Source organism: Candida margitis (genome assembly GCF_024628925.1).
Source record: "Candida margitis strain CBS 14175 chromosome Unknown scaffold1, whole genome shotgun sequence".
Taxonomy (NCBI): domain Eukaryota; kingdom Fungi; phylum Ascomycota; class Pichiomycetes; order Serinales; family Debaryomycetaceae; genus Lodderomyces; species Lodderomyces margitis.
The window spans coordinates 693,268-715,071 of NW_026261901.1; the positions used below are offsets into that span (position 1 = coordinate 693,268).

Here is a 21,804-nt window from a genome sequence, read left to right on the forward strand (position 1 = left end):
AGGTACCACATTAAAGCAAGTTTCTTTATCTTCTCTCTTTCAATTCCGATTCACCTTCGTAATCCTTACCTAAAGTGCTAGCTTGGCTCTTTAAAGTTTCCAAAGTTCTCTCTTTTTCAGCCAATTGGGCCTTCAACTTGGCCAACTCCTCGCTATCTTCAGCAGTGGCGGATCCAGCTTCAGCATTGTTTTCCTTCAATGCATCAACTTTATCCTTTGTGGCAATCAATTCCACAACCAAATTGTAAGTTCTAGTCAAAATCAAGGTCAAAAACAAAGTGAACCCACAAAGATACATATTTCTTTGAGCATAAAATCTCCTAGCTTGAATTTCAGACCTGTCATTCATTATTGATGTGCCTGGATGAGCTTGAGTTGCTGAAGTCAATTCAGAAGTGACTGCATAAACACGGTTAACCGAATCAACAAACAAGACAAACACAAATCCCAACACACACTTTAAAGCAATTTGGAATTGCTCGCTTCTAAACGGCGCTGAAACTGTTGCTAAAACAGTTCTTCTAACTTGCCTTGGATATGGCAAGGAAAGAATGGCAAAGAATACCATTTCAATGACAAGTAAGCCGAACACTAAGTTGTAGTATAACGCCATTCTATTTTTTTAACTGTAATATTTGTAATAATATAAAATCAATTGACTAAGGAAGGTAAACACAATTGAGTGGTGTATTGCAAGTGGTTATTAAAAAGCTGGAAAATTTTTGGAATCAATTTATATATAAAAATATGCATTTCCTGTTCAAAAAAGGTGTATGACGTATATATATTGTGCGGCTCTTACTGGATTAGGTAAAGCATCTTGTTTGCTAAAGTTGCTTTTACATAAACAAATATGAAATTCCTTTTATTTTGTGGCACAGCAGAGAGATCTAAGAAACAGACTTTACATTTAACGCGCTTGGCATTACACTCTTTGCTCATGATTTCGTGTCTATTCGTAAAGACTCTATAAAATCATCCGTCTCATCACATACCCATTGACACTTTTAGCGTAAATGTAATTAAAAATGGCAATGTGAACCACAATATCAAATACTGAGTAATCAAACAAATAGCCAAACAGTCCATTTGTAAATGTTCATCACTGGTTGGGTCAGTGTAGAATGCCGTAAAGTACACCAATGACGTGGCATTGGGCAATCCAAACTCCAATACACTAACAAATCGAACCAACTTATCGTCGCCGTACCAACCACCATTGTTGAACCCAGTGGTCACTCCAACTCCAAAAATAGGAAGAATCACTAACCGAGTGAAAGTTATCAACACTGCCGTTTTCCAGAACCCAGGTGGCATTCTTTTCACTTGCAAACGGGCTAAGGTGGCACCTAGTAAAAGTAATCCTAGTGGAACCGAGGCATTTCCGACATAGCTTACCAAGTCGATAATGAACGATAAGGGCGGTTGCTTGTCAGGCGCATTCGGAATATGCTTGCTGAATGTGCTTGTTACAAACAATGCTTTCAATGGTGGTGCCATGCAAATGGCAATGGAAGTAAGTAGAGATACCGAAGTAGGTGCCCGCAAGTTTTGTAGCATTTTCTTAACAAATGACTTAAATTTGGACTCCTCTGCTTCAGGGGTATCGGGTTCCGGCTCGGCTTCCTCTTCTTGTTTCGAGTGTGATTTCTGCAACTCGTGGTATTTCAACGATTCAAATTCCGAGTACTCATGGATCACATCTTCAACATTCTGCGACTGTTGCCGCCTCAAGTCATTTGTTCTGGGTGGTACCAAATCCAAAGGGCCGCTTGTTGCGGAGCTGTCTGACCCTCGTCTTCTCCTCGACGTTCTTCGACTCAAAGTTGCCGACCCTGATACTGACAGCCCTTCCTGCCTTTTAGATTGTGCTCGTAAAAATTCATTATGTTGACGGTCCTCGTCCATTATGCTTCTTCTTCTTCTCATCCTCCTGCGTTCCTCTTCACTCAGCTCACTTGAAATTGAATCCGACGACGAATCAAGCGCTTCTTCATCTGCAGTACTATCACGTGTGTGTGCAGCCGCTCTGATGGTCTCTCTTTCATCATTGCTTGCTCTTCGTGTTGATTTCTCTTCCAGGTCATCTCTTTCGTGAAACAGTTTATTGGATTCATTTGTTTCACCACTAGCGCTTCTTTCCAAGTCTTGCCCTTTTAGTTCATCCCTGAAATCCCACTGTATTAGCCTAAACAATCCAAAGGAAAATTGAAGTAAGGTCATACCCATAAGGAAGATACAAACATATGCCACACCCTTATTTCCCTCGGCAGAAGTGAATATTGTTCCTCCTTTGGCAAATGTTTGTAAATATGCAATGGGTAAATCACTGATGTTTGGAAAAATGCCCACTGATATTAGTCCCCCTAGCCATCTTTTCGGGGATTTTGTAATTAAATGTATTCCGTATGCCAGAAATCCACCAAATGTAAATAATAGGCATGAGGTGAATATGATTATACCTACGTTTTTAATGTCAGATGATTTCAAGTAACTTACCATATTATTGAAGATCAAGCACGGCATAATTGCCGTGACTATGGTATCTGATATGTCTCTGCATGTAGTCACTGTCAAGATATTTCGTTTGGCAAGGATAAACCCTATTGCAATGATGAAATAGATTTTGAAAATAGGCTTGACCGCAGAATATATTACCAAGCCCAACAGTAGACTCTCTGAATCAGACATGTTTCTTTCTAGAATGGATAGCTTTAGCCTTGTATAACGTGACTTGAATATATCATATGATGATGATAATAGTGACTGAGTTGACAGTGGTTTTGGTCTAAAGTAATATTCCTGGTAACTGCCCTTGGCTTTCTTTATATCTATATCGTGCTGTTGAGTAATACAACAACTTTTGTTGTGGGAAAAGACTAGAGTTTATTATATTTAAGAAGTCAAAACGCAAATTTCCCAAGACTAGTAAAGAAAAGAAAAGAAATTTTCGCAGACTATTGAGAAAATAGAAGTCAGAATAGCCGTGTGGGGGGGAAGGGGGGGTCAATCATTTTTCAGCAGTGAATACGGAAGTCAAAAACTTTCCGTTTTCATATTCACAAGCTCAGTATCAGTAGCCATTGATCAACTAAGATGTAAGAAAGCAATTTGAGTTGAAAGGTTAGTTCAACCAACAACCAACGGGAAAGTAAAGGCAATATGTATTGGGGGAGTCACTACCAGAAGTTTCAAAATAAGTAATGGTGCATATCAATGAAAATACTCCGAAGATTCGCCCATAAAAATAGATTCCTTAGTGGTGCTTGTTGTTAGATCATTAGACCTCTCTGGTTGTATAAACGGTATTGCCTAACATCAGAAGTGGAATTGATTTGCTTTTTCACAATTAGTGTGATAAGCCTCACCTTACCCTCGGTTATTAAAGGCATTTTTGTGGTATCACGAGGTCACACACATACAGTTGTGCTCACAGATGCAAAACCTTTGGAAAGATGTATTTCCCCCAACGTGTTGGCCTGGTCTACATACAACTTTGTTTTACACAAAAACATCATCTGTTATACCTATTGAACTATAAAACCCACAACCTAAACCGAAACTGAAAAAAACACCGTAGAAAGAAAAGAAGAAATTGGAATTTTAACGAGTCACAACCCAGTTGTCACCCAATCAGGCTACTGCACACCGCTCACAAGAATCAATCCTAGAATAACTGCTGTGTGGAAGAGGCTGCTGTTATTTCAACTCGAGCTACGCTAGCAGCCTTGACATGTTTCATTGTAACGACCTCTTCAATTTGGCAAATTTGAATGCTTTCAAGTTCTTGAAGTAGCTCTTCAAACTTCTCATCGTCTTCGTGATAGTTATTGCTATTGTTATCTGCTTGATCGCTTTGGATAATCTCCTTAGGCTCTGGGGCAAAACTTCCCGGATTCGAAAAGACAGACTCAGTATCTGATTTTGATGATAAGCATGCTTCAATTTCATTACCTTTGACATCATCGTCTTCCATTTCAAATGAGCTAGTTGATTCTGCAAATGACAGCGGCGAATCTGGAACACAGCCAGTTTTTCCATAATTATAAGGAGCTGGGTTCTTGGCATTGGCCACAAGTGTGGTTGCCTTGCTCTTGGTATCGGCAACCGTCTTCATTAACCTTTGAGATGGCAACTTCCATCTGTCGATTAGTCTAGCTGGAGATCTCCTGGGAACAACTGGGTCATCCTCTGGTGGAGATATTCGCGTGCTTTGCATAGTAGCCATATTAGCTTCAAATGCTAAGGACGAGGTGAATAATAAGTAGTCTTGAAATTCAATCTCTGACATCAAACTTTGATACCACCTTTACTCTGTGAAGTGAAAAGTGGTAAAATGAATAAGAAAACTTGAAAACTGGGATCAGCAGACTGCTTATATTAAAAACCTTAACAAGCTTTTCTTTTGGTATTTGCTGCTGCTAGTTTAATCTCTCCCCCTTCTGCTATTTGATGCACGGTTATAATATGCTTTTGCGACAAAGTTTTTGACGTGTCCAGTAACGTGCCTGATGACTGTGAAAGATAGTGAAAGTAAGCTGTTTCGTCAGGGGGAAGTAAATGTAATGTAAGATCTAAGCTAATTGAAGTATTACTTGAAGTGGTAAATAAAAAAAGAAGAAGAATTTGAGAATTTATGTATGTTATTGATGGATTCGCAGTTATCTTTCTGGATGTTATTCCTAAAACAGAAATTGATCTTTAAACTTAAATAAAAGGGAAGAAGAGAAAATAAAATAAAATAAAAAAATAAGCCAACTAAATGTACGTCCAAATTAACTTGCAACTAAAAACATTGCATATTGCTAATAGCTACTTCACATTGCTGCGGTCTAAATCATGTCATACAATATTATTTTGAACTGTAATTGGTGTATGTATGACTATGTAATTTTTTAAAGTTGGCTGGTTGAAAATGACACAAATAGAAGGAATGGTAAAATAAAATAATATAAAATTTCTTTTTTTCTTCTTCTTCAAAGAATTAAAGTTATCACAAGGCAAGCTAAGGTTGGTCCAGTATGATGACGTTAAACTGAACCACTGCTTTGCTGGTTGTACTTCCTAAGTCAAAAATGCAAAAAGTTAACCATTGGCAAGAATATCTCAATTGTTTAACTTGGGTAAGGAGTTAGGAACGACTTTTTTGTTCTCTTTTCTAGGGACTTTCCTAAATAGGAAATGTAATTATACTTTAGCTATTGTCTCATGCATAAAGTATTAAATTGCTGACAGACAGACTCCACAAATATTCAGTTGAAACAAACGTCATAGATTACGGACAGTTGTTAAAGACTTGTTCACTGTAGATCTAAAGACAGAATTGGATTATTGAAGCTTATCCCCAACAGGGCAATTCTAACTGTGACATCATCACGACTGCTGAACTCTTTTCCATTTGGCTTCGCCTTGTTTACTCTGTTTCCCTTGTGAGTTCGCAAGGAAGCTATCCTTTCCCGCTCCGTAGATATATACCAAAAAGTCCGTCTCATTACAGTTACATACTTTACACACACTCTCTCTTGACTTCCTCTAATTTTTTGTTTTCTTTGTTGGTGGTCTATCGTCGCCCTCTGCATCCTCGTCTCCACTGGATGCTGCGGCATCACTGTCAAACTCTTCTGCAACATCCGAATCAGAACCAGATTGGAAGTCATCATCTTCATCCTCATCGTCATCTCCAGCGCTGCCCATATCTACATCACCATCGTCGTCGGCATCCATGTCTGCTTCTTGCTCCAAGGCTTTAGCCAATCTCTGTTTAGCAATCTTTTCCTCATTCTTTACCCTGACTCCTTTTCCAACGCAGAACTTCTCGATATTTTCCTGTTCCTCTCTATCGATACTGCCAAAGATATGCTTAACGGTGGATCCAATAATGTTAACCTCCAAATCAAATGTTCTTGATGCAGAGACTCCACCTCCCGTCCTAGACAATACCACATTACTGATCTCACTGTAAGGGATGTAAAGGGTAGGCTTTGTCACAAACAAAAAGCATCTCTCCAATGGATATAAATAACCTTCAGAAGCTTTGACTGAACACGAAATGCCTGGTTGTAAAAATCTCGATTGGAATGCACCCGGTATGACTAGCTTCTTCTCCGTCAAACCACGAAGACAATGGGCCATAACAATGTGTGTAGGCGCATCATACGTCTTTTTCAACTTATTTTTATACTTTTCTTCAAATTCCTCGTCGGTTAAATTCAATTCCAACTCAGTCTCCTCATCCTTTACAAATTGCAAGACCAAGAACGGATATCTAGTTTGACCTTGCCTCAATGGTGGATCAATCTGTATAATAATCAAGTGGTGAACTTCATCTGGCTTTGGTAGTGAAAAGATACGTTCAATTTGCTCATACTGGATTTTGTAGTCATAAGTCTTACCCCTCAATCTCAAAGAGTTAGAATACATATCAATATCGTAACGGCCTCTTGGAGTAAGAAACAATGCATCACCAAATGAGACAATGGCTTCTCCGGCAATTTGGCCAATATCCGCCTTCTCTCTCAACTGCTCATAGAAAGTTTGTGCTGCACTTTGTTCGCTCTCCATATTAGTCGAAACAACTTGTTCTTCTTCGCCATCCTCATTCTTGACTGTCTTGGTCTCTTCCTCAAAGGTTGTTCCTGGTACATAGAACCTCATTTCAACTACTTCATCGCCCATTTTCTTGTTGCTGTTATCAAGATTAAGCTCGATTGCTACTTCATTTTTACCGGTCAAGTTTGAATTCGAAATTGAATCGTAAGGAATTTCGAATGAAGGCTTATTATTGACATTGAAAATCAATTCATTTCTAGCCAAATCGGTGGTACCCCAGTTCCACCCCCTCAAGGAATGTTCCTTGTGTTCCAAGTTGACATGAAAGTTTCGGGTCAATTCTTGCTTCAACTGGGCAAAGTCATCTGGGTGGAACCCATCCAACAGAACTACACCTTTATTTTTAGTCTGAATTCTCAACTCGTATCCTTTGGAGCCGCGTGACCATGCAGTTACTAAAATCTCTTCACGAGGTAACAAGAATGTTTGTTGCTCTGACGTCGTTGATCCATTTGTTGCACTAGCACTTGCTTTCCAACCTAATCCGGAGTCTGCAATACGCATGCGCCCAGATCCTTTTGATTGGTTAAAGAATATTCTTTCAAAGTCGGTATTCACCATTGTGTATTATCGTGTGGGAAAGTGGTTGTCAACGTGTGTGTTGTTTGAATTGGCTTTCAATGATTTCGCAATTTTTCATTTCTCGAAACGCGTCTGTAAATGTGTACACGACTTTTTATACAAGCTACAAAGGTTGTCAAATAGTATACTTAAGTCAGCTAAATGTGTATTTCTATTTCATTGGTGAGTACAGTGGGGCTTCATAGTCATCTCTTTTCTCTGTACTAGGGCAATAGTCCAAGCTTTTTTCACTTTGAACCAGGAAAACACTGCAAAGACTATTGAACTAAATGGATGATTGTCAAGAAACGAAGTTTCGACTTTCAACTTTCCAATTCCTCTGTAAAAGTATCTTAGAGAGTTAAAACTTTTGGGTGGTTTCATTCAAACATCTTCATAAACTTTAAAAACTTGCCCACCTTCTTCTTGTTTTGATGCGAAATGTTTTGGAAAGTTTAAAGTAAAACTTCAATGCACATTAATTACACCATTTTCTACAAAGAGCTTGGCCAAAGGTTACTTTACAAATGACAAATTTAACAAGTAAGTCATAAGTGTTGCTAGTCTACAATTTAATATCACAGATACTCACTTTCACACGGCTACCGATCGGTCATCTGTCTCACGATTTGGTGTCTTTAAATTACACAAAGCCAAAAAATGAATCATCAAAAGTGGGATTACATAATCGAACAAAAACAAAAAAGAAACAAAAAAAAAGAAAAGCACAAGAGGTGACTAACTGAAAAATCTTAACAACGATTGACAACTTCTTTATTCAAACACATACTAAAAAAGTTCACTATGGCTAAGAAAGCAGGAGTTTTAGGAGCCACAGGTTCTGTGGGCCAGAGATTTATTTTATTGTTATCACAACACCCAGATTTTGAAATTCATGCATTGGGAGCTTCGTCAAGATCTGCAGGTAAGGCATATAAGGATGCCGTTAGCTGGAAACAAACCGACATATTACCCGAATCAGCTCAAAACATTGTTGTCCAATCTTGTGAGCCGGAAGGTAGATTCAAAGAGTGTGACATCGTGTTTTCTGGGTTAGATTCAGACGTTGCAGGTGAAGTGGAAAAGAGCTTTGTCGAAGCAGGATTGGCTGTCGTTTCAAATGCAAAGAACTACAGAAGAGAGAAAGATGTTCCATTAGTTGTTCCAATTGTAAATCCTGAACATTTGGACATTATAGAGAACAAAGTCAAGAAATCCCATGCCGAGGGTAAGAAGACCGGCTACCTCATCTGTATTTCCAACTGTTCCACAGCTGGTTTAGTTGCTCCATTGAAACCATTGGTGGAAAAGTTTGGTCCAATTGATGCATTAACAGCCACTACGTTACAAGCTATCTCTGGAGCTGGGTTCTCGCCTGGTGTATCAGGAATGGACATTTTGGACAACATTGTCCCATACATCAGTGGAGAAGAGGACAAATTGGAATGGGAAACGAAAAAGATCCTTGGTTTGCTCAATAAAGAAGGTACCGAAGTGGTCAACATCCCAGACGAGGATATGAAAGTTAGCGCTCAATGTAACCGTGTGCCAGTCATTGATGGACACACTGAATGTATATCGTTTAGATTTGCCAACAGGCCTGCGCCATCTGTTGAGGATGTCAAGAAGGCATTGAGAGAGTACCAATGTGATGCAGCAAAACTCGGCTGTCACTCAGCCCCAAAGCAAACCATACATGTTTTGGAACAAGAAGACAGGCCACAACCAAGATTGGACAGGGAGAGGGACAATGGATACGGTGTTTCCGTGGGTAGAGTTAGAGAAGACTCTTTGTTGGACTTTAAGATGGTTGTTTTGTCGCATAATACTGTCATTGGAGCCGCTGGTTCTGGTATCTTGATCGCCGAGATTTTAAATGCCAGAGGATTAATTTAGAAAAGTATGAACAATCATTAATGCAATTTGAAAGTAAACCCCTTGTAGAGTTTTTTTATATTTATGCTATGCGTGGGATGCTGTTCCAGTTTCCAGCAAACGTCATGAGTAGTTTAACTCTTCGTCTTAGCCTTATACATTGCCACCATCTATTGATGCTACCACTGTCTCAATAATAAACGCTTTTGCTTTTGTCATTTGCAGACGCACGCCGCATCGCGAGCATAAATTCTCACAGTTCTTTCTTACTAGCCGCTTGTCATGGCTGATGCTGCTATTGTCCTACAGTTAGCAACGCTCAATCGTGACAACTTAGATGAGCATGTATTCTTGTTGTACTCCGAAAACGCTCCTTTGAACAATTTGGGATTTGTCGATAAGGCATCTGACCACGTCACCATTTCACTCCCCGAGAGTAATATCGATCTTACAGTGAGGCAATCCATTTCACAATTGTCGTCAAAGCAAACAACGAGTACTACAGGGTACATATGTTGGAACACTTCTATTCATGTAGCAGACTGGCTACTATCTCCATTGTGTCCATTCAAGCTATCAAAGTCCCATGTTGTTTTAGAGTTGGGGTCAGGCGTTGGCGGCGTCTGTGCATCGGCCTTACTGAAACTTGCTGGTCACTATATTGCAACTGATCAAAGACACATTTTAAAACTATTAAGGGAGAACATCATGGCCAATGTTGCAAACTACAAAAGTACCACCTTGCCTAGATCGTCACCAAATCTGAATATCACCCTTGACGTGATAGAATTTGATTGGGAGGATGTCGACAATGGATACTTTAATGTTTCAAAGCTTGAAACTCAACCGATAGATGTAATAATTGCATGCGATACTATTTATAACGAGTACTTGGTGGGACCTTTCATTAATACGCTTAAAACCCTTTTACATTCAGACGCATATGCTTTAATTGCGATTCAGTTGAGAGATGCAGTGACAATTGAACAATTTGTTATAGATTTGGTACATGCAGATGGACTATGTACATCCGTAGTTCCTTCGAATTTGTTGAATGAAGGACTCAAATCGGGATACCAAGTTTACTACGTGACAAAAATACAATAGATGATTCTAAATCGAACAAAACAAGAAGAATCTTCTCAACTGTAGTCCTTTTTAGTCTGATTCTTATCACTTTTCTGCTTTATCTATCTCTCTCACAGTGTGTAGGTAAATGAACAGTAACCTGGTAGCTTTTCTCCAAAACATCACCAAATCTGCAACTGAGAAAAAAAGAGGAGCTCGTCTCTTAAGGCCCGTCTGACATCTACTATTCTTTCATAAATACGGCATTTTACGAAGCACATGAACTATCATTTATCCATAATTGCATTATAATCTTGTATATAAAATTGTTAAAGACATGTCCTTCACGTTTGAAAGCGGGACACCAATAAATAATGCCAAAAACAATTTCACTGCATTCAATAACAAGGAAACCAATCCACCATTGGCTAATGGAACTGCATTCAATGGCATGTCAGCATTTGGACACGGTGGTAATCAACAGAATACACCAAGCAAATCAAATTATGGTTTGGAAAAGCTTCGACCCAAAAGAAAACCAAATGAAACTTCAAACGATCGCTCAGGTAATATGTATATTCATTCTGGCTACGGGTCAAAAGACACAATCCTGATACTGAATAATGGTAATGGATCCTCATTGCAGAGAATTGACAACCAATCATCTCAATCTCAAACTTATTCGCAAGAAGAAGTCTCTTCAACTGGCCCACTATTTTCAAACCCTCGGGCATTTGGATTCCAACAATTGAAAAAGAGCATAAAACCTCGACCGACCCCCAAATACTTCTTAACACAGCCAAAGTATCTCGACACTCCACCGTTTGTGCAAAATGAATGGGACAAGCAAAACCAAATCAAGATGGAACAGATGGAGTCAGCAAACCAAGGTAAAGACTATCAAGGGCTATACGAAGACCTACAGAAACTCAGGGAAGTTGAAAGAAAAGAAATGGAGACTTTAGGACTTGTTGATGCTGAAAATACAGCAAAGAATTTGAATGAAGCAATAGCATTTCAAGGGTCGTGTTTGGATATGTGCCCTGTATTCGAGAGAGTACGAAGACAGTTAGAAAATAATGTCAACACATTGGAAAGAGATCCCCTGACTAATAAAATTACAAAGGCTAAAGCGGTCAAAGCGTTTTCAAGACCCGCAGCTGGTCAACCACCACCGTTGCCATCAGAAGTAAGGCCACCTCATGTTTTGAAAATCACCTTGAATTATTTAGTGGACCATGTGGTCAACAAATTGCCCGAGTCGCATTCATTTTTGTGGGACAGGACGAGGTCGATTAGACAAGACTTTACGTATCAAAACAGTTTTGGTCCAGAAGCAGTTGACTGTAATGAAAGGATTGTTAGGATCCACCTTTTGTCCCTCCATATAATGGCTGGCAGTGACGTTGAATTCTCGCAACAACAAGAACTAGAGCAATTCAACAAGGCTCTACAAACATTGATGGAAATATATCAGGACGTGCGTAATAATGGTGGCAGCTCACCCAATGAAGCAGAATTTCGCGCTTACCACTTGCTTAGTCATATTCGAGATCCCGAATTGGAGAGACAGATACAAAATTTACCCGACCATATTTACCAAGATGGCAGGGTTCAATTAGCATTGAACTTGCGAAAAATCATATCGCAGAATAATATAGTTGAACGTGGTGTAAAGAACTTGATTGGTGCATTGGACTTATATGTCGAGTTTTTCCGGATTGTATATAGCGATGCAACGCCATTGTTGATGGCATGCTTACTTGAAACACATTTCAGTGAAATTAGATTCTATGCATTGAAGGCAATGTCGAGGACTTTTCATACACGTGGGAAACCATATCAAATGGATACCCTTAGAAACCTACTAGGGTTTGATCTGAGTGAAAAGTTGATAAAATTTTTGAAATACTATGAAATAGATATTGTCATTGAGAATGGAGAGACATTGGTTGATTTGTTTAATAAGGAGAAACTTGAAAAGCAGTACAAGCTTAACTCATTTTACGATAAACCAAAGTACCCCCCAATACATTCATCGCAATTGAATCGCAAACTCAAGGGAAATGACTTAAAGAGTATCATAAATAGTGGTACTCCCAATGTCAGCTTCTACTTAAAGTCTAACAATGACGTTATTACTCCAACAAGGAAATTAACATCGAATCCAGTTGCAACTAGCTTTCAGCCAAGCCCCACCACATTTGCTGCTATAACTCCTGTTGGTGATTCATTTAAGCCATCTGAGCCAAAGTTTTCACCACCGCAATCGCAGAGCAGAACAATTTCACATTCCAAAACGGCCAACTTTCTGCAAGCAAAGCCTACTGCAATCACACTGGGCTCTAACATAACCTCAACAGGTCCTGCATTCCAATTTGGGCCTTCCAGTAATACAAACAAAGCAGCAAAAACGACAAAGCCTGAACCTACCATTGCAAACAATGATATTACTACAAAGCCGAAAATAGATTTTTCATTCAGCAAACCATTTGGAACACCACAACCGGCCCCACTTGTTCAAAATGCGGACACAAATAAATTGAAAGCTGAATCAAAACCGTTGTTCCTGGTGCAAGATGCCAAGCCATTGCCACAAAAGATATTTTCACAACCTTCTGCTCATGCAAAGGAGAGCCAAGTCACCGTAAAGAGCCCCGATAAGTTGATCAATCACCATTTGTTCGAAAAGGCTCTAAATGGGATTATACACGATGTGGTCACCAATTTGGTCGATTCTGAAACGAAATCAATTTTGACTAATATCCTTCATAGACACAATGTCAAAGTCCAACGCCTCAATATCATCAAGACTTTAGAGGACGAGTTGTTTTCTGCGTTTGTTGCCGAAGGCACTTATCAGAGTACATTAGAAGCTGCTGCTGAATATATGAACAATATTATTGTTCAGAAACATGCCATTCGTCAATTGACAAGGAGGGCGGCGAAAGGTGTACTTTCATACAGATCCAGACAGGCAAAAAGACGCGAGCTTCAATCTGTCTCCGTTGGAAGCTCTTTGAAACGAAAGTCGAGCAATGATCTATTGAGTTCCACTTCAGCGAGCAAGAAACCTAGATCTGACCCATCTATGACGGATTTTGTTAACAAGCAAAAAGAAATGAAACAATTGTGGGAGCCTTTAGACTTGAAAAATTTTGCAGACACATGTGCATCCAAGGTATCTCTTGACATAAAGGAAGAAAACGTAAAGCTCAAGTGGTTGCTAGTGGTGGAAAATTGGGAAAATGAGTATTCGAAATGGTTAATTGCAAAATTTGGGTTAAAGCCAAATATGGATATTATGGTTTATGAAAACCATATAGAGAGTGATAAAGTCGATTTGGACATCACGAGTTTGCCCAGAAAAGAGTATGTCACTAAGAACTTCCTTCGCGATTGCAGTTTTCTTTTATTTGAATGTGGCTTATGTATAGACTCGGGTGAAAGAATTAAGGATAAGTTGACTAAAGACGCCAAGGTGTTGAAGAAGATAATTTCCATGTGCGAGAGGTTCGCAAATTATAAACCCAGTGTTCTTGTTTTATTCTGGGATGCTACACAATCAGGAATATCAAGCGATGAAGCTGTGAAGTATTTGGGTTTACAAGATTATGCCACTACAAAGAGTTTGAAGAACCTCATTTTTTGTGACATGGCCAATGAACATGACAGTATTAGCCGTGTGCTCACCCTGTCTTTTAATAAAATTGGAAACGACTTCGACAGTGAGCTCAGTCCAAGAGGTGTGAAACAAGCGATTAAAGCAAGAGAGAAGCAAAGAATGAAACAAGAAGACGAACTTATCAAGAAAGCGCAAGAGGACCTTGCAAGAAACAACGACATCGTTGAAAAAGACAATAGTTTGATGGAAAATGCCAGGAAGCTTAGAAAGTATGACTACCTCAACCGCTCCATAAACTTCCATCACACTTCAAAATATGCAGATAACCCAACAAACACTAATGATATTGCCAACCGATCGTTGGCACAGATCATTGCTCGGCGTGGAAGCAGGCATAACTTGAGTCTGGTCAGTGGTAACTCAACATTTTTGAATACCTCGATGATGTCTAACAATTCCATACTAGGAGGGTTTGGCAGGGGTGTTGTTGAAGAAAGCACCCCAAATACATCTCCCAAGAGGAAACCAGCAATAATAGATGAAACTGAACTTGCAGCAGGCTCTGATGAAGATGATAAACTTCGCAAATTGAGAAGATTAACCGCGAGTGTTCGAAACAAGTACCACAAAACAGAAAAAGGGAATGCATAGAAGACTTGGTTATATTTTTAATAGAAAGATAGACACGTAACATTTGACTATCTCTTTACACCAAATACTATTCTCTGTAAGACGCCTAATAGAAGTGGAACTAAAGTAAAGAGTTTCCACGGATTAAAAGTCACTCTTTACAAAATTTAGTGAAAGGATTTCTTTTTTTGCCTCTTTCTCCCTCTCTATTACTGTTTTGCCTGCGTTGCCATTTTATTGCCGTTTTTCCATTTGTGAAATTTTATAATTTTGTCTCAATCAGACCAACGAAAAGAAAATCATCATCGTTGTTAACCGGAAGAGTAGCTGCCTTACTCATTTATATACAGACACAATCAACTAGATATTATTCCATTGGGTAAACCACTCCATCTATCTACACTAATTATCAGGATAAAACTGCCTCAAAAGGTACACTATTCAGTCTGGAAAATAAAATACCAAGCAAAGGAGAACAATGGATCTTTTAAAGGACGCTGCCAAAAACTTGAACCTTTACGAGGTCAAGGCGTACGTGCGTAAGGCACAAAATGGTATGTTATCATCACATTCTATACTGTCTGAGGTTTATCAATTACTAACATGATTTAGTTGCGATGAACTACACCGAGATTGAGTCCAAAGTTAGGGAGGCTACAAACAACGAGCCATGGGGTGCACCTTCGACCTTGATGGCACAAATTGCTTCAGCCACATACAACTATAGAGAGAGAGAAGAGGTTTTAGCCTTTATTTTTCGTAGATTTACCGACAAGGCTGCCAATGAATGGAGACAAATCTACAAATCATTACAATTGTTGGACTACTTGATCAAGAATGGAAGTGAAAGAATCATCGACGACGTTAGGTCAAATCTCTCATTAATACAAATGTTAAAATCATTTCACTACATTGACTCCAAAGGTAGGGATCAAGGTATCAATGTTAGAAATAAGTCAAAAAATTTGATCACCTTGTTGAATGACGATGCTCAAATTAGAAGCGAACGGAAAAAGGCCAGAGCAAATCAGAAGAAATTCGGTGGTGTTTCGTCAGCAGCATTTGGCGGTGCCTCCTCCATTGGAACTGGCTTGGGTGGATCCTCTTCCACTTTTACTGACGTTGATGATGATGAATTCAACAATAGAGTCTATGGTGATGGGGGTGTCTATGGTGAGAGATATGACGACCCTGCTTCAGCTTACAATAATGGAGCAACCGGAACCGGGGGAGACCAATTCGAAGAATATGATGTTCAACCTACTCCTAAGACGGCCGTATCGAAGGCAACTACCCGCGCTTCAAGAGTGAATGCTAGGGCTGCGGCCAAGGCAAAGCCACAACCACAAGAGCCTCAAGCTGATCTTTTGGGTGATTTGTTGGGATTGGATGATGCTCCAAAGCAAAATGCATTTAGCAGTTCAGGTGCCCATCCAGATGCAGAGGATGATGACGATGATTTCGATGATTTCCAAGCTGCGCCTTCTCAACCTCAAAAGCAAAACAACTTAACAAATAACTTGTCCAGTTTATATCAACCTCAACAGCAGCAACAGCAACAACAACATCTGTCACAATCTATTCCACAATTTCAGCAATTTCCATCGCAACAAAATGTGTTCAGTGGAGTCTCGTCATCAAACACAGGTTCTTCCTCTACTGGTCCCGCTAAAACCTCCAACAACGATGCTTTCTCCTCCTTGTTCCTGTCTGCTAAAACCAAGAGTAGTGGTAATAGAGCAAGTGGCTCTCAAGCAAAGGCAGCTACATCCTCTGCTACTTCGACACCTACTACAACTTCACAAAAAGATGATCTTTTCGGCGACTTTAGTTCAAACAATCAATCGAAGCCCACAGCAAATTCAAACACAAACAATAACAATAACAATGGAGGAGATGTAGATTTGTTAAGCTTTTAGAAAACTTAGAGAATTATATATGTATGTCTCTTCAATTCTTTTGTCTGGTTTAGCTTGTAAAGTTATCGGATATAAAAGTGCGTAGAAAGGAGAGAAAGAGAGATAAATTTCCTTCTGTCGGATTCTATGAAAGAAAAAATTGCGAGTGAGTCCCCATTTGTTTCTACATAGCAAAAGCTACTCGTTACGATCCACCCATTACGAATATGTTCAAATCAGCATTAACTAGAACCATTAACCCTACTGCTTCAAGGTTGTTTTCAACTACCCCAAGGGTCTTGGGAACTAAGGTATTCTTCCAAACTTCAATTGACGGAGAATTGCAACCACCAATTAAATTTGAATTATACGATGATGTTGTTCCTAAAACAGCAGAAAACTTTAAAGTTTTAGCTACTGGTGAAAAGGGAATTGGATACAAGGGATCAATATTCCACAGAATCATTCCCCAATTCATGTTGCAAGGTGGAGATTTCGAAACTGGAAAGGGGTATGGAGGTTACTCTCCAATTTGGGGTAAGAAATTTGAAGATGAAAACTTTGACAAGAAGCACAATAAACCTGGTTTATTGTCTATGGCCAATGCTGGACCAAACACAAATGGTTCTCAGTTCTTTATCACTACCGTACAAACTCCATGGTTGGATGGACACCATGTTGTCTTTGGAGAAGTGATTGACGGGTACGACGTTGTTAAGAAAATTGAGAGTTATGGAACCCAATCGGGAACCCCAACTGCCAAGGTTGTCATTGAAGATTCCGGAGTTGAAGAGGAATAAATAAATGCTTGTTTACAAAAAATACATTAGGTCTTTAGCGATGTAATCCTATAATATGAAACATTCTTTATACACCTTTTCAATATTTAAAAATAGGATCTTCTTCCACCTTGATCAAATCCTTTGGCAACTTCTTTTTCAATTGAGCTAATTTATCATAATCACCAGCCAAGATTCTTGATATAACCAAGTCATCTCTTTCTCTTATCTCCTTGTCAGACTTGTTTTCGTTGCTCAAGAACTCCTTGGCCTTGACAGTATCACCATGGAAGTATTCTTCCATAGCTCTCAACCTCAACTCCTTCTCTGCCCAATCTGGACCCTCAGCTTCTCTTGCCTTCATCTGGGATGTATATTTGACGTAGAGGACATAGGCAAACACCGGTAACACAATGTAGAAATATGGAATTTCCCATCCTTCAGCCTTTGGTGTTTCTCTTATAACCTTCCATTTCAAACTTCCCGTTTGTTCGTCCTTATATGGGATTTTGTCAATGATTTTACCAGCATCCTTGGTGACAAATTGGAAGTGGTTCAAATCCTGCGAGTTATCTTCAAACAATTTTAATTGATCTCTGGAAACCCCTGGTAATATGTAGTTCCATTCAGAATGGTTTCTTTTATAATATAAATTTTGCAATTCTCCTATAGTCTTGAATTCTTCATCTGAAGGTACTCTAGGTGTTCCATCTGGGTTAGTGTAGATCCTCGTTACAGATGGCAAGGAGTCTAGCTTTTGACGGATGTTTTGTTCTAATTGGAAATTGAACTTTCCTGGCTTGTATTTCAAAAGCGTCGAAAGTGGAAATTTAAAAGTGAACTTCATGTTGGCTATAGGGTTAGTCCGCGTAGAGCAAGATCAAGTATCGTATCAACCGATGGGTAAGTGCAAGTACGGGAGGTTTGAGTTACTAGTAATGCACAGGGGTCTCAATGAGATTGATTGTTTTCAGTAAAATTTTATTGGTTAGTTTTCTACGCTCGTTTTTTCTGTTGACAGTGAAAAAAAAAAACTAAAAAAAGCTGAAATTAAAAGAGAATTATCATTGATGCTACAGAACGGGTTTATTTTCCAACAGACATGTTCAAAGTCTTATTTGGATGGATATATACTAGGTGATATATGCAGTTTCCATACTTCTACCTCTCATCCAGCAGAAAGTGTTCTTGTCAAACCAAATAGAGAGTACTGAATCTATAAAGTATGTCACGTGACTATTCGGATTCACTTGAGAATATTGTAGAAGACAGTACTTGCTTCATATTGTTGGAGGATTTAATTCATTCACACCATATGGCTTTGGTATGTGTGCTTTCCGTCCCAATTTGTCGATATATGCACCGCTTTTCCAATCGAAAGAGCTGCTTAAGGCTTCAATTGCAATAAGGTTCAGTAAATTAATCAGATCTAGTCTATTCCAATCTCATCTTGGCTTAGATGAACCAAACCCTGTAAACCCCATGATTTCATTTATATCAGAATTCAAAGCGGCATGATTCACGTCTGTCTGTAATCTCTGTTTCTTTCGCTTGCTCTGCAATTTACGCTTATCTAACCGTCTCCTCTTCTTCTCATCCTCAAACTTCTTCCTCATTTCAACCCGCTGGGTAAAAGATGGACCTTCTCCCTGTTGCAAGCTTTTCTCCTTCATCCGTTTTGCAACTAAATTTTCCATGACACTCACAACTTCCTCAAGGGTTGCTCGTCGAATACCACCATCTAAAAGCTCTGTCTGTAGCAATTGATCTCCTGATTTATTCAGTTGGAATACTTTACTAACATGCTGTGGCGAGTTAAAATGATCTATCAATGCCAAATTGTCTCGAAATGACAAGTTACAGACAGGACATACAAACCCGAACCTCTTGTTTGTTCCAAATGTGGTGGTAGTAGCTTTATCCGGATTTATGAGGTTGAATGTTTGGACTGCATTTAGCGACTCTTCAAGTAGTGTATTTCTTTGCTTGATGTGTGTTTTAGAGTCATCGACATTTTTGTCAATAACGTATTGTGATGACAGGGTGACATGGTCAACCTTTCTCTTTTTATCGCGAGCTTCCTGTGCATATACATCAACATTCCACTTTTGGCGTCCGTACTGGTCTATTGACTTCTTATCCTGGTCCGACATGGCAGTTTATAGTGGGTGTCACTATAAGAAAGCATACTATCGCTACATTAGTTATTTATTTTTGCGTTCTGGCGCGTTTTCCATAACTTCAAAGAACAAAGGAGTTATGGCACAGTATGATATTACATCAATGATCAGTAAGCCCCCAAAAAAGGACGTTCACTCGGTAGATAAGCTTCCAAGTACAGCAGCTGGTCAAAAGTCGATAGTAGAAAAAGTCGATATGAGCTTAAAAAATGTCAAGTTCAAACAAGGTTGGGAAACGATAGGGACACATTTAATCCGAAATATTTCAACAGTACCAGCTCTTCCTGCTGAGAAAGTGAAAGTAGCAGCATTTGACCTTGATGGTACATTGATTGACACTAAATCTGGCGCCAAGTTTTCAAGAGGACCGGGCGATTGGAAATGGTGGGGGAAATCGCCAACAATGACCCCGCAAACCGTCGCAAAATATTTCAATCTCGGACATCTTATAGTCATTTTTACCAACCAAGGAGCTGTTGTTGCTAATAAGGATAGCAAATCCTATTCCAATTTGAGAGCAAAGTTGAACCTCATTTACAATGAGTTGGCAAAGTATAAAGTCGAATCAATTTACGTTTATGCTTCACCGAAAAAGCCACTGAAAGGCTCCACTTCAACTGAAGAACAACATAAATTGACTAGGAAGCCAGCCATTGGAATATGGCAGGATTTGGAAAGCGTCCTAGCCGAGAAAGGAAAAGTGATAGATTACGAAAATAGTTTCTACGTGGGAGATGCTGCTGGTAGAAAGCAGGACTTTCTGGATAGTGACTTCAAATTTGCCGAGAATGCAAAGATAAGTTTTAAAACCCCTGAAGAGTTTTTTTGACAGCCAGGATGTTTAGTGATACGCCATCAATGACACACGATGGGCATGTGGTTAAATTAATTCTCGGCATGTATTAATATTTACATTTAGGTCGATAGAATGACGATATAAAGCTTTGAATCTTTTGCATACGGACGAACAGAAGAAACAGAGGTCAACTGCACTCTCTCCTGCTGTTCTCTGTCGAAGGTGGTTTTTCAATTCGTAATTGTGAAACCTGTATTGATGCATCAAACCGTGCGTGCCTTTTAAATAGAAAAATTGTAATAGATTAGATATTTCAATAGTCTTCTAACATGATCTCCTCAAACTTTTTATCCATTTGGTCAAACTTGGAAACCAATGATTTTGACTTGCCCACTGAATCGAAGTATCCTTCAACATTTTTGATGCTTCTCACTTCGTTGTCATTTTTCTGCTTGGGCAACTCGTTCAAGACGTCGTAGTGTAAAATCAAACACTTGCTAATATCAGACACATCATTTTCAAATTTAATAGCTTCACTTGTAGTCTGAGGATAATTTTTGATAAGATAATTGGTGTCAAAAGTACCTTCCCTGGTATTCATCAAAAACTGAATGTGGTTTTTCAAGATAGCTGTGATCAACCCTGGCGGATAAGGTTTGTGAGCAGCATCTAAATCATTAATCAATGCAGAGTATCGCTTAGTTTCGTCAGCCTTTTCTTCGGCAACCAACTTTGAAGGATCAAGGACGACAATTTTCCTTGATGGATCGGCCTTCTTCAAACTGGATCTAATGTTTTCCAATTCTTCATCGGAATAGATGTAGGGAATGACATAGAATTTGTACTTTGAATTCAAATCGGAGGTAATTAACTTGTGTCTTCTCTTTATTCCCGTGCTTTGTTCGTACTCTTGAAATTCACGTTCCGACATGTATTGCTTGGGTTTTTTCTTGTCCACCTGGCCTGAAACAAACCAAATAGCGACCCACGATACCGCCACTAAGTACGCAATGTATCTAATTCTTGGTTCCTTTTTGGTTTTGGACAAGTCTTTGTGGACAATGACATAATTTCTGCAGCTAGCTTGTAATGGTATTCTCTTCACTGAGCCTAGGCTTAGGTTCAACCTAGGTGCGGCTATTGTCCTTCCCAATTGTCCTAGTCTAAACATGTTGATGTATAGATATCACGCAATTCAACTAAGCGTTTTGCTTTTTCTGATGTGACAGAAAAAACCAATATTTTTTTTTTTAATTTTTTTAATTTTTTTTCACAACGAAGACGAACAAGCTGTAACAACCACTGGCCATGCCCACTTCATTAGTTACTTTGTCCAGGTTCTGTGCCCATATAAAGAACTGCCATAATGTCACTCTAGCAAAGACGGCTGTTCCATACAATAGAACAAACTTGCAAGTAGCTATCCAATTATACAACCAAGGGTTCATATCAGGTATACAACGGGGATCAAATACCGGCCCAGACTTGGTACCTACAGATGTAACTCCTGACAATATAAATACAAGAAGGATATGGTTGGATTTAAAGTATAGAAAGAATCTACCAGTGATATCAAAGATCGAGATGGTGTCCAAGCCCAGCAAGAAAGTTGAACTAAGTGCCGAAGATGTAAAGACTTTGGCATCAGGAATGAAGGTTAGAAGAATTGATCAGTTGCAACCCGCAGAGTGCTTGTTTATAGAGCACGAGAATGAACTATATGAAATCAACGATGCTGCAAAGAAGGGATTAGGTGGTAAAGCCTTATTCAGAATCAGATAGG

At 39.2% G+C, this 21,804-nt stretch overlaps 13 protein-coding genes across 13 annotated transcripts; 7 read left to right on the forward strand and 6 right to left on the reverse strand. All coding sequences in view use genetic code 12, as the record gives it.

Annotated features, from left to right (window-relative positions):
• Window positions 1-25: 25 nt before the first annotated feature.
• On the reverse strand, window positions 26-3,392 carry ECM3 (putative ATPase; the record flags this gene model as incomplete). The annotated part of the gene is made up of 3 exons (XM_051817254.1): window positions 26-525; window positions 996-2,831; window positions 3,374-3,392. 3 exons carry the CDS (start codon window positions 3,390-3,392, stop codon window positions 26-28), a joined length of 2,355 nt encoding a protein of 784 aa, XP_051669693.1.
• Window positions 3,393-3,667: 275 nt separating this feature from the next.
• On the reverse strand, window positions 3,668-4,291 carry CANMA_004928 (uncharacterized protein; the record flags this gene model as incomplete). The annotated part of the gene is made up of 1 exon (XM_051817255.1): window positions 3,668-4,291. One exon carries the CDS (start codon window positions 4,289-4,291, stop codon window positions 3,668-3,670), a length of 624 nt encoding a protein of 207 aa, XP_051669694.1.
• A 1,241-nt stretch (window positions 4,292-5,532) lies between these two features.
• On the reverse strand, window positions 5,533-7,170 carry POB3 (FACT complex subunit; the record flags this gene model as incomplete). Its single annotated transcript, XM_051817256.1, has 1 exon — window positions 5,533-7,170. The coding sequence occupies one exon, from the start codon at window positions 7,168-7,170 to the stop codon at window positions 5,533-5,535; it is 1,638 nt and encodes a 545-aa protein (XP_051669695.1).
• An 804-nt stretch (window positions 7,171-7,974) lies between these two features.
• On the forward strand, window positions 7,975-9,066 carry HOM2 (aspartate-semialdehyde dehydrogenase; the record flags this gene model as incomplete). The annotated part of the gene is made up of 1 exon (XM_051817257.1): window positions 7,975-9,066. The coding sequence occupies one exon, from the start codon at window positions 7,975-7,977 to the stop codon at window positions 9,064-9,066; it is 1,092 nt and encodes a 363-aa protein (XP_051669696.1).
• A 261-nt stretch (window positions 9,067-9,327) lies between these two features.
• CANMA_004931 (S-adenosylmethionine-dependent methyltransferase) lies at window positions 9,328-10,152 on the forward strand (the record flags this gene model as incomplete). The annotated part of the gene is made up of 1 exon (XM_051817258.1): window positions 9,328-10,152. The coding sequence occupies one exon, from the start codon at window positions 9,328-9,330 to the stop codon at window positions 10,150-10,152; it is 825 nt and encodes a 274-aa protein (XP_051669697.1).
• A 298-nt stretch (window positions 10,153-10,450) lies between these two features.
• On the forward strand, window positions 10,451-14,389 carry SAC3 (Sac3p; the record flags this gene model as incomplete). The annotated part of the gene is made up of 1 exon (XM_051817259.1): window positions 10,451-14,389. One exon carries the CDS (start codon window positions 10,451-10,453, stop codon window positions 14,387-14,389), a length of 3,939 nt encoding a protein of 1,312 aa, XP_051669698.1.
• Window positions 14,390-14,846: 457 nt separating this feature from the next.
• Window positions 14,847-16,287, forward strand: ENT3 (Ent3p; the record flags this gene model as incomplete). Its single annotated transcript, XM_051817261.1, has 2 exons — window positions 14,847-14,907; window positions 14,981-16,287. 2 exons carry the CDS (start codon window positions 14,847-14,849, stop codon window positions 16,285-16,287), a joined length of 1,368 nt encoding a protein of 455 aa, XP_051669699.1.
• Window positions 16,288-16,493: 206 nt separating this feature from the next.
• CPR3 (peptidylprolyl isomerase) lies at window positions 16,494-17,066 on the forward strand (the record flags this gene model as incomplete). The annotated part of the gene is made up of 1 exon (XM_051817262.1): window positions 16,494-17,066. One exon carries the CDS (start codon window positions 16,494-16,496, stop codon window positions 17,064-17,066), a length of 573 nt encoding a protein of 190 aa, XP_051669700.1.
• A 79-nt stretch (window positions 17,067-17,145) lies between these two features.
• On the reverse strand, window positions 17,146-17,892 carry CANMA_004935 (uncharacterized protein; the record flags this gene model as incomplete). Its single annotated transcript, XM_051817263.1, has 1 exon — window positions 17,146-17,892. The coding sequence occupies one exon, from the start codon at window positions 17,890-17,892 to the stop codon at window positions 17,146-17,148; it is 747 nt and encodes a 248-aa protein (XP_051669701.1).
• Window positions 17,893-18,490: 598 nt separating this feature from the next.
• CANMA_004936 (U4/U6-U5 snRNP complex subunit) lies at window positions 18,491-19,198 on the reverse strand (the record flags this gene model as incomplete). The annotated part of the gene is made up of 1 exon (XM_051817264.1): window positions 18,491-19,198. The coding sequence occupies one exon, from the start codon at window positions 19,196-19,198 to the stop codon at window positions 18,491-18,493; it is 708 nt and encodes a 235-aa protein (XP_051669702.1).
• Window positions 19,199-19,304: 106 nt separating this feature from the next.
• Window positions 19,305-20,054, forward strand: CANMA_004937 (polynucleotide 3'-phosphatase; the record flags this gene model as incomplete). Its single annotated transcript, XM_051817265.1, has 1 exon — window positions 19,305-20,054. One exon carries the CDS (start codon window positions 19,305-19,307, stop codon window positions 20,052-20,054), a length of 750 nt encoding a protein of 249 aa, XP_051669703.1.
• A 280-nt stretch (window positions 20,055-20,334) lies between these two features.
• Window positions 20,335-21,192, reverse strand: CANMA_004938 (uncharacterized protein; the record flags this gene model as incomplete). Its single annotated transcript, XM_051817266.1, has 1 exon — window positions 20,335-21,192. The coding sequence occupies one exon, from the start codon at window positions 21,190-21,192 to the stop codon at window positions 20,335-20,337; it is 858 nt and encodes a 285-aa protein (XP_051669704.1).
• Window positions 21,193-21,329: 137 nt separating this feature from the next.
• CANMA_004939 (mitochondrial 37S ribosomal protein MRPS8) lies at window positions 21,330-21,803 on the forward strand (the record flags this gene model as incomplete). Its single annotated transcript, XM_051817267.1, has 1 exon — window positions 21,330-21,803. One exon carries the CDS (start codon window positions 21,330-21,332, stop codon window positions 21,801-21,803), a length of 474 nt encoding a protein of 157 aa, XP_051669705.1.
• Between the last annotated feature and the right edge of the window lies 1 nt (window position 21,804).